The 11,188-nt window shown below is 34.5% G+C and overlaps 1 protein-coding gene across 3 annotated transcripts; it reads right to left on the bottom strand.

Moving 5' to 3' along the window:
• Window positions 1-316: 316 nt before the first annotated feature.
• LOC122291706 (protein argonaute 5-like) lies at window positions 317-8,227 on the bottom strand. 3 transcript variants are annotated; one of them, XM_043099596.1, is made up of 23 exons: window positions 7,502-8,227; window positions 6,682-6,899; window positions 6,419-6,568; window positions 5,973-6,106; window positions 5,750-5,856; window positions 5,263-5,366; window positions 4,139-4,277; window positions 3,940-4,056; window positions 3,702-3,812; window positions 3,549-3,620; window positions 3,077-3,199; window positions 2,846-2,990; window positions 2,646-2,767; window positions 2,430-2,567; window positions 2,219-2,361; window positions 2,071-2,133; window positions 1,924-1,987; window positions 1,448-1,583; window positions 1,298-1,371; window positions 1,076-1,170; window positions 947-978; window positions 694-861; window positions 317-574 (listed from the first exon to the last, which is right to left on the bottom strand). In XM_043099596.1, the coding sequence occupies exons 1-22, from the start codon at window positions 8,036-8,038 to the stop codon at window positions 698-700; spliced, it is 2,988 nt and encodes a 995-aa protein (XP_042955530.1). In that variant the 5' UTR covers window positions 8,039-8,227; the 3' UTR covers window positions 317-574; window positions 694-697. The 3 variants fall into 3 exon arrangements, with proteins under 3 accessions (XP_042955530.1, XP_042955531.1, XP_042955528.1); XM_043099597.1 differs by having other exon boundaries at window positions 317-861; window positions 1,448-1,526; XM_043099594.1 differs by having other exon boundaries at window positions 317-861.
• Between the last annotated feature and the right edge of the window lie 2,961 nt (window positions 8,228-11,188).

Consider the following 11,188-nt stretch of genomic DNA (forward strand, 5'->3'; position numbering starts at 1 on the left):
ATGCAATTCAGATTATGATGGTTAGCATTCAAAGTTCCTCGGAATGGATTAAAGTGAGAATGAGCTTAAACAAATCCTGCTTACATAGTTCTCTATACAGAGTATATTATTAAACAAATTGGGAGTTTTATTGTAGACACACCTTTCCCCTGCCATTGCGTACTTGGCAAACCAAGAACACAATTTCAAACCTGTGATCCATTACCTATTTATTATGATTTTTTTTTCCTCATCCATTTGTTTATTGTAACAGTTTTTACTTGAGACACTTCATCCTCTCCACAATCATCGATGATTGAAAAAGAAACCCCAATAATATCTGGTAAAAATCTATAAATATAAATAAAGTTAAAACCTAAACAAGCAATGATCTTCACATCCTCAGAAGAGAATCAAGGGAGTTCAAAAGTGCATGGCAAAGCCAGCAGTTATACACAAACACGAATGTTATGACCCAAAAGAGAATTTAAGTCAATAATCCTTTACATAAAAAACCATGGACACCCTATTCAGGTATCTATTTACTCTGTAAAGCACCAAAAGCAGCCGTACTGATGAAGCATGGGTTGGGGACCTGGGGTAATCCATTTTCAGACCAAAGAACGAACAGCAGGAATGTCAAAAAGTTCGAAACAAAAGGGCTTTACCAAGAGCTGTATCATCCAAAATAAGCCACGGAAGCAAAAGGGTTACCAGTTCAGCAATAAAACATAACATTCTTAACATTGTCCTTGACGAGTGGAAGGGCCCTGAACTCCCTTCTGCTCTCATTCCCGCCGGTTGAACCACTTTCTGACGAATCACCTTCAATGTAATATCGTGCACGAAATGCAGCCAAGTGGGCATAATATGCGGGAGGGACTGTACAAGTAATCATCATTTTGAGGGATGGAATTAGCATGCACAACTCAAATAAAAAGGGAAAGCAAGAGGAAGGAAATCAAACCTATAGAAACTGATCGAGTGCACCTAGCATACCTGAAAAGGATGTTGAGCGAAGTTACAAAATAAACAACGCAGAAATGTTTATAATGCATAGGAAGAGTTTAATGAATGAGGATTAAAAGGGCATTACGTGTAACATAAATTGTTTGTAAGCATTTGCAATGCATCTGCGCTGAATCCATTCTCATCGTACAACACATGGTAGTGTGTTGGGCGACTAGTTCCCTGCAAATAAGATAAGAATGAAAAACCAACTTATTTCTTTAGAATATATGTATGTTCCTGGGTATGCATCCAGCCTTAATTTAAGCCAACAGTTCCAAATTAAAGCAACAAAATGACACAGGTTTACCTGAATTCCAGCATGGCTGTTGAGGTAAAAGTCAAATTCAGTTGGATGGCAAATCTTGGTATCAACAACAGTTCCTGGACACGGAGATTCAAAGAACTGTGATTAAGAAACAAGGAGCAGTAATTGACCATATGGAGACAACTTACGAACCTGGAATAATATTGCCACTCCTGTCCATCTGATCTCGTCTACTATGATCTGCAGGGAAAAGGCGCGTATGATGTCTTTTCTGCACCACAACAAAGGTAACTGGTGGTAGGTATCCACTCTCTAGTGAGAGACAGGCCTGGAAGAAAAACGCTTTAAAATAAGAGTTGCATTAACTCAATACAGTACTTGTGAGATCTCATTCCAATGAAACTGAATTGATCTTGCAACAACTCATTCAAAAATATAAAATCATTGTATCAAACACAATATACAATTAAACAAAGCCAGACTATCATATTAAAATCAAATCTAGAGTTCATAATATGCATTTGAGAGCTTTCTATGCCCTTGCAGTATTCATTCTGATTACTAACTGGCAAGGCATTCTGAAGCTGACACATCTCCGTAAGATCATCATACGATTACTAACTGGCAAGGCATTCTGAAGCTGACACATCTCCGTAAGATCATCATACCTTTCTTATCGCGTCCATCTCATAGAGCAGAACTTGACTGAATTGGCCTTCACTAACACCATCCCTGCACCAAAGTAATATAAAACAATATCAGATAAGAAAGTGCAAAACCGATATATTTTTTGCATCATCGAACATCAATTCTACCTGTAGAATATAATCCTTTCGGGTCTAACCCCAGTGGAAATCCTGAAGGCTTTAAGTAGTTCCCTGCAATGTGACCAATGGATAATGACAACAAAGAAATAAACACTGCCATATAAGTATTAAAGCACTGTAAATGCCAACTCCTTACCGGATCATTCCTCCATGAACTGGACCCCTTTGAGGATCCTGATCTAATTTATAAAGATCTTGAATAATTTCCTCCCTGTGAGCTTGTGCAGCAAATAATCCTCTGTACTTGGTTACCTCCGGCCAATCCGTTGAAGCCACAACCTGTGTCAAATAGGTAAACCAACCATTACAATTCAGTAAAAATGCGTAATGAAATCTACAAAACATACCGCTGCAATTGAAGGACTAGAGTCCTCGCCAGGTTGTGGATGCGTCACATCCGCACCAAATACAATTGTAGGGCGATCAGTCAAAAGATGAATTTTTCTTTGAATAGCATCTTGTAGCACAGTGTTCCGTCCTCCAACCTAGAAATTTTAAAATTGAGTGTAAAACCATCAAAGAATTTGACAAGAATTGACAATCAGACGTCAGATAGAACAAACCTTCACATTAATCTTGAGGGCCACATTTTCAAGATACTGCTTATTTAGCTTTGATGCTTGCCTAGGCTGACAGCACTGAGAAACAATTCCCAGTTCAGTTTCACAGATTCGTTTAATTTTCCCTGCAAGCAACAAGGAATCGTTTAACTGGAGGAAACAAATTCTAGTCATAAAATAGGAATACCAATTAACTTACTCACCGTATGACCCACTGATATCAGGCAAAATAATTATCAACAGCTGAAGTTGTTTTCCTGCCAATTCTTTATGAATTCCATTTAGAGCCTTCTCAATTTGACCAGAATGAGCTGAACGTATGTGAATCAAAGGATGTGGGTTGAAAACCTTGCAGATGGAATAAGTGTCCACAAATTAAAAGCATACACTCTACATACACATCTTGCATTTGAAAGTAAATCATGAGACCATACCATTCCTTTGCTGTTGCACATGTTAATCAATTGGTCACAGAATTCAGAAGGCAAATCCCTGTTCACCCGTGTAGAGAAATTCACACATGTCCAAAAATCTACTGTACCGCCGTTGATCATTTTCTACAATGGAAGCATTACAAATGGTAATCTAAGTGATGTAATTTTACAATTGAAATTCAAATAAATTATTATTAATAATATTTCCATTCACAATATACAAGAATATGGCACCTTTGAAAATTAAAAGCTTAATGGCTCACATAAAAGACGAAATTATATAACCTCCATACTAAATAGTGCTGGAGCTCTATAATCAAAATACAAAGTGCAACACAGTGAGAGAGCTAATGCAACCCCCCCCCCCCCCAAAAAAAAAAGACATCTTCCAATACCAGCATCATTTAGTATGGATTAAACAAGCACAATTTTCCAGAGCCAGAAAACAATATAACAATCAAATAACTGTCACCTTGTTTATCATATTCCACTGCCCCATCTTGGGAACTTCCCTTGATTCTTTTCCGGTATCATGATATTTAAGCTACAAAAAATTAAGTGACAAATTAGACTTGACAACATAAGATTTCGAAAATAGCTCAAAGAAACATAGATGCAAATTTACCATTGGAGATGGTAAAATCCGAGCATCAACCACTGCAAGTTTGTCCCTTACTTCAATCCCAAATTCCTCCTTTACAAGTGCAATCCGATTGAAATTATTTAGTCTAACCATCTAGAACAAAAGATAACCCATCAATAATTACTACAACAAGCAGGTCTTCATTCATATTGAATCAATATGCCATCATTTGAAGCTAAAGACTACAATTTATCACCAAAGTCACACGTATTGAAATTACCTCCTCAATACTACTTTCCCTTGCTTTAGGCCGCTGACAAGTTGCCCTTAAAAGGTTAGTTACTTGTCTTTCATTTAATCTCTTCGAGTATCTCTGTCCAGCAACAATCTTACAAAGCTGTAATACAAAGAAAAACATCTATAAACAGAAATGCCTAATTCTTAACAATGGAAAAATCTTCCTATGGTAAGAAGACAACCTCCATTGGTAAATAAACAGGTTTGGCATCATTCCCAGCCTGAAGGGCAGGCAAAGACGAGTGCTGAAGCAAAATATTATATTTGTCATGATAATATTGAACAACAGACATCTTTGTTTTCTTGTCATCATGAGTAAACCTGGAAAGGAAACAAAGATTTCAAATTCTGTGGCAGAAAAAAAAAAAATCGCAACAAAAGGAAGTGCAAGAGAAGTAAGATAAACAATAACAAACAATGTTGGTAAGTGGTTCCAGTCATTGTGGCCAACGAAAATACAAATGCAGTTAAAGAAAACAGCCCTTAAGCAAAGCCACCAGATACCAAATAAACGAGCCACTGCTAAATTGTTAGATTTAGGCCTCATCATGCTAAGCAAACTGAGTCCATTTAAAAAATGTAGTTTCTAACAGATTCCAGATAAATAAGAACAAAAGGTACGTTTGATTTGCAAAAAACTCCGACAGATTCCAGATAAATAAAAGACAAAAAAAAAGGGAGCATTTGATCATTCTAAAAAAATCTCAACTTCAATCCAAACATCTTTTCATTAAACTACAAAAGAATTTTATATTTTCTCAAAAAAAAAAAAATAATAATAATAATCTAGTCCTTCGCTACATTCACAATAATAATAATAAAAAACAACAATTATTTTTTAAGCAACACAAACCAAAACAATTATAATTAAACACAATAAAAATTTCAAAATTTCACCCAAACCACCTTTCAATTCTACCTGCCAAATTTCACAAATTTCAACACATGATACATCTCAAAAAATTCTATCCACACGATTTTCATTCTACCTTCTCTCTTCCATAAAAAATCACAAATCTTTTTTCAAACGTTCTGAAATATTAAAGAAAGTTTCACTTACCAAACATGCTGAAGTTTCTTATAGATCTTTCATAAACCATGCCACTCACTTGAAGCATCTATAATGCTTTTATTTTGCAATTTTTTAATCTAACTCTTGAAAACAAAACAAAATAAAACCAAAGACGCCTACCAGCTTGATGAATGGGCACTAATGTTTACTATCTACTTCCTGATGCTAATTCCATAATTCCATATACTAATATCTCATAAGCAGAAAAGAGACGACATAAGTACGGTAACTCACGTTATCTGGCTAGTTGGTTGAGTGGATACCCCGACAACTTTGTAACGTCTGGAATGCTCCCTATGAGTAAGCTCTATGTTGACTCCTCTCAGTGCCTTTTTAATCTGGGCAGCACACACAAACATGAATTCATAAAATTAAAAGAAACAAAGCACGCACAAACACACACAGACATCAAGTTCATAAAAGTAAGAAACAAAGCAAGCAAGCGTGAGCGGACACACACACCTAACGAACAAATTTAAGCAAGCTTAGAAATCTAAGTAGTGGATAGAAGGCATCCTTTAAAAGGAAGCTAGAGTGATAAGTCTATTCACCCTAAAATCTGGTCTCCACAGATACCAGAAGAGGTATCTCAGTACTTCCCCAAGTAATTCTCAGAAAATTTTTCATTTGATTCCATGGGAATCTCTTTTGTTAAATACTCAAATCTTCCATCCAAAGTCCTAATTAAATCGCCCAAAACATCGTATAGTAGGGAAATAACCTTATTGCGATCCTGATCAGATAGTTGCCTTGAAAAACTGAAATTGAAATGTTTTGCAATGAACTGTGTCACAAGAATTGGTTCATAGAAAGCCCTGGCTGACACATCTGCAATATGGAAATCATATGTTAAACGCAAGGAAATGTCAATGTAATTGCAATTAATGAATCAACAAGTTACTCATAATGGATCCCATAATAGCATAGAAAGAGTGAACTAATACCAATGTTGAGAGAAAGTCCCATCTGAGTTGGCCTAAGACTCTGATAGTAACCTCTCCAATATTCAATGCCGTCTCCCAGCTCACCTGCTGGACCCAATTTTGGATCAAAAAATGACCTCCCCACAGAAGTATAGCTGTCGTAAAAAATTCACAAGGTTAATGCATGTGAAAGGTTTCGTATTTTCTGCAACTGTATGTCTGAGAAGAACCATAAACGAAGGATAACAGAAAGAAAGAGAAATGATATTTGTAGTCGTGGTTGTGCAAGTGACGTGCAGTTGTTTTGAAAAAATTAAATTAATATAGAACTCACATGAAAAAAAACTAACTTTTTAATCGTGGATCCTACTTTTTTTCAAAACGATTGCATGACATTTATAATTTTATGACTGTAGTATTGCTCTAACAGAAATGCACAGATTTCTAAGAAGATAAGAGCATGTTACTTCTGAGATGGTGCCGCCCTAAGGACAACATCAAGAACTTGTATTGTTTCTTGCGGTGAATCCAGCTGTTTACCGCATAAAAACTCTCGAAGATTATGCAGGTCCGGTTTAGAAGCCAACTTAATTTCCACTTTAAACTGACGTTCTTTCCTGCACGTCAAGCGGAGCAGAGCTATTCAGATAAAATGAAAGTAAAAGTCGAAAACGTAAGATAAGCTTAAAACAACATATATCCACAGCCGGATAAACCAAAAGAAAAACACCTCGCTGATTTAGATGAGGCACCACGACCATCATTATCTATTAACTTGACAACAAATTCCTGAGATTTAAACGGCAATGGCCCTGCCGTATAGAGGATCTTCCAGCCATCATAAGCAGGCTTTCGCCTTCCCAAATGAGAATCACCATACAACTCAGTTAGTTGAATCATAATATCCCTGTTGACTTTCTTCGACGTAACCTCTGGCGTTATCGAAACCTAAAGCAATAGAACAGCCATATCATGAGGACACAAATTAATACTTGATAATGACGCAGAAAAACAGATCTCATAAAATGCCCAAGAACGACGAAATTGCGAAGCAAAAGGTCTCATGCTTGTTTTTCTCTTAGCAGAAACTATAGCTAGCCTTCAAGACAGACGATATAAAAATAAAAAGTACGTCATCCCAGACGCTAACCGCTTCTAGACATTCACACAAATGTATCACACTTCATGTTTTTTTTCAAAAGATAAAAGAGAAACGGCTTCGTCCACAGGATAACTACATGACGTCGAACTAATCGTGGAATATGGGTAAAACTTAAAAGACCTCGACAAGACTGCCGATGATGTTAGATGGTGGGAAAGGTGAAGCATGCTATCTCACTCAAGTCCCAAAAATATAGACTGGGAAAAGTGAATAAAAAACCACGACAAAAACCGTCAAATTTAACTAAAAAAGAGTAATGAACAAATAATTTCTTATGTAACAAATGCAGGTCGTCCAAGCGGGCACAAGACGCTAAAGGTATAAGAACAGTCATTTCTGTGAAAAAAAAAAAAAGAATAGGGAAAGAACTTTGAGCATGGTTACTGACATCGTATTGATGGAGATCTTTGTCTGCAAGTTCGACGAGAAAATGATTTGCTCTGACAAATACTTTTTTGCCGATGGTACCGTAGCCCGGCCTCTTCGGAGGGCACAAAGCCTTCGACGACGTCGGCGGCGCCTCCCTATCCATGTGTGCAGGAGTCTGCAGTTTGAGCCGCCCCTCGATTTCACTGCTCAGAGCAGTCGCCGACATCGAAGTCGAAGGCGGTGCCAAGCTTGACGACGCAGAAGAAGAAGACGGAGTTAGAGCCGCCCGTGCAGGAGCGGCGGGAAAGTTAGCCTCAGTTGGAGGCGAAGCAGGAAAAGCAGCAGCCAGCGAAGGAACGGTAGAGAATCCCGAAGGAGCACCACGGCCTCTTCCTCCTCTGCCACCCACCCGACCACCAGCAACACCACCTCTTCCACTAGCACGGCCGCCGCCGTCTCCTCTGCCTCTTCCACCTCCTTGATGAGACGATGAAGACGCAGGAGAGGGCTCGTTGCGGCGAGCGTCAGGTTTCCTGCCACCGCCTCGCCGTGACATTGTAGCTCACCGGTTCGAACGTGGTCAGAATCCGAGACGAAAAGCAAAGGGAAGTATTGCCAAAAATAAAAGATGTGTTACAGAGAGAGAGAGAGAGAGAGAGAGAGAGAGAGAGAGAGAGGAGAAGAAGAGAGGGTGGGAGTGGAAGGGAAGAGCGGTGAACGAGAGAGAAGAGGGAAAGACGTGGGAAATGAGCGACTCTCTGCCACTTTTTATACATAATTCCCAACATGTGCCTACACTCGACTGTCAGCGTACTCTTGTAACGATTTTATCTCTTTTTTGTTTTTATTTTCAAATTATTTTTTAAACTCATTAAATATTTTTTCAAAAAAATTTAAAAATTAAAAAATTATTAAAAAATATTTACTTAACTATTAAGTACAAAATATAAAAAAATAAAAATAAAAAGCGTGACCACCTCACTTTGAAGAAGCAATTCTTTATCTTAAGAGCATCCACATTGGTATATATATATATAAAGTCATATTTGTATAATATGTGCTTAAATACATCTATATTAAATTATGCATCTTTAAATATTTATATAGTTATAAACAGTATATTTAAATGTTTGAAGATCTACTGTTTACTTTTCAAAACATATTTTACTCGTTTTTTCTCTCTCCTCTCACTTTATTTCTACATATTTTATCTTTATATATTTTACTACATATTTTACTCATTTATTTTCTAAAACATATTTTACTCAAATATTTTATATATTTAAAAATCAAATCCGTGTACCTCTCTCTTATAGGTTTTGGAAACATATATTGGGTGCTAATGAAATTTATTTGAATGCTAATTACATGTATTAATCTAATACATAAAAATTATAAACTCTATTAAAAAAAAGCAAAAAAAATAATGAAATGATAATTTTTTATTATTATTTTATCTCAAATTTATATAAGTTAATTTAAAAATTTTGTTTATATGATAAATTAAATCTTCCAAAGATATAATTTTACGTATGAGCCAAAGGCCAACGGCATGATAACATGAAGCCCCACCACCAAAAGTGAGGTTTGGGTTCGATCACCTCCTTAAATCTCCATATCGAAAAAAAAAAAAAAAAAAAAATTTACTTATGAATATGTATAAGGAAAAAGCCTTTTTATCGTCTGGGATTAACCGTTTGGATTGATCGTTGGGCAAAAAAAATTTTTTTTATTTAATAATTAAGAAAGTAATTTTAAATATATTGATGTAATTTTTTTATTTGATAATTAAAAAGTAATTAAAAAAATGTAAAAAAAAAAAAAAAATACCGCTCAACGGTATGTTTGGGATGGCATAGTAGCTGACCCTGTATATAAACCAGCGTGAATGCCCTAAGAGCCACTGCCTACTGCAGCTACTGCCTACTGCCTACTTCTATAGCTTCCCTTCCTCGTGGAGTTGGAAAATGCTTGGTACCGATAAACTGGCCCCCAATTTGGATCCATACTGTACAGAACAATATATGCTTTTTTTTTTTTCATAATTAAGTAAGTGATTATTAATAAATCTATATATATTTTTTAATTACAGTAATCCGTTCAAATTATCAATACCTTTTATCGATATTTGATACAATCATCATAAAAAAGAATAAACATAAAAGAGGGTTCTCATCAAGGTTTCTTGCATAGAAATTATATATTACGAAATAAAATATTATAATCACAAAATATTTTTAATAAAATAAATTTATAAATTAAAATAATATAATTTAATATATTAAATTATAAATTTATTAACGTTTATGAGCTATTTTTACCGTATTTATTATTTAGGATATTTTATTATTCAAATTAATTATTTGACTTATTTATTCAGATGCCTGAGACAGACATATATAGTTAGAATTTTATTATATATAAATAAAGTCGCATATTAATCTATATATTAATATTAATTTTTTTATACTTAAAATTTAAATTAATATTATTTTTAATAAAATTTATTTTTTAATAAATTATATTAAATTAATATACATATTAATATATAATTATGTTTATAATTAAATTTTTTTTATATTGTTATCATTTAAAAAAATATATTTATAATCATAATAAATCAACGCTGAAAAAAAAAATATATCTATGATCAATCACGTCGAGTTGAATGAATATCTGGTGGATGAACTTGACGGAAAGATTATCCTAGACTGCACGCATTTAACTTTGAGTTGATAGCTTGATATTATCACTGTCTACGTCCATATATAATCATTGGAAAACGCTTCTACCGAGATATATTTTTAAATAAATTTTTAATTTTTGTTTTAAATATAAAAATTAAATAAAAAAAACATTTTATATTTCTCTGATATAAATTCTCGATTGGTGATAGGACCCATAATCATTACTTTGAAGCACACGCTTAAGTTAAAGCCTCGTTTGTCTCGCCCCCGCCCGCCTCCCCCTTTCTCTCTTCCTGGTCAAAAACCAAGCCGGAGGAGAAAGGCAGCCCTTTCCTAAGTCTCCTTCCATTCGCATTAGGAGTTTGTTACGTACACTCGTCAGATATAATTGACGTGCAGTCGATTGTATAAAATGAATAAAAAAAATTTATAAATTTTTTTTTTATATTTAAAAGAATTTACATGAATTATAAAAAATTATAAAAATAATTTTTTTTTATGTACATCCTATTTTAATTTTTTTTTACAACCGACTGTATCTGTCGACTACAAAAAATATTTCTCTTCGCATTAAGGTTGGTGGGCCTACTGTACCGTCTAGCTCTTACAGCTGCCGAACGTGCTGTCTAATTTTTTTTTTAATTTTTTTAAATATTTTTAAAAAATAAAAAAAAAATATTAATATATTTAAAATTACTTTTTTAATTATTATAAAAATTTTTTTCTAATGGTATACTGTAGCGATACAAGTGGAGCGACAAACCAACTTTTTCCCTATTAAGATAGTTATTTTATCTTATTTTATTTTATTTTTTTTACGATTAAAAAAATATATTTTTTCCACGACCTATATTTTTTTCACGATTTATAATTTTTTAACAATTTTGGAAAGACACTCGCAGTACAAGCAACATCTCAAATTGTAAATTGTTTGGAGAAAAGTAATAGTTTTATGAAAATTACTGCAAGTGGTTCTCATGCACCACTTCTTCTAGCAGTTCTTTTTGCCACTACTAGAT

Source organism: Carya illinoinensis, chromosome 13 (assembly GCF_018687715.1).
Source record: "Carya illinoinensis cultivar Pawnee chromosome 13, C.illinoinensisPawnee_v1, whole genome shotgun sequence".
NCBI lineage: Eukaryota > Viridiplantae > Streptophyta > Magnoliopsida > Fagales > Juglandaceae > Carya > Carya illinoinensis.

Coding starts and splice junctions, on each gene's coding strand:
- LOC122291706 (XM_043099596.1), bottom strand. CDS start 8,038: ATGTCACGGCGAGGCGGTGGCAGGAAACCTGACGCTCGCCGCAACGAG. Junction 6,569..6,681: donor GCCTCATCTAAATCAGCGAG/GTGTTTTTCTTT, acceptor CTTGACGTGCAG/GAAAGAACGTCAGTTTAAAG. Junction 1,372..1,447: donor GAGTGGCAATATTATTCCAG/GTTCGTAAGTTG, acceptor CTCCGTGTCCAG/GAACTGTTGTTGATACCAAG.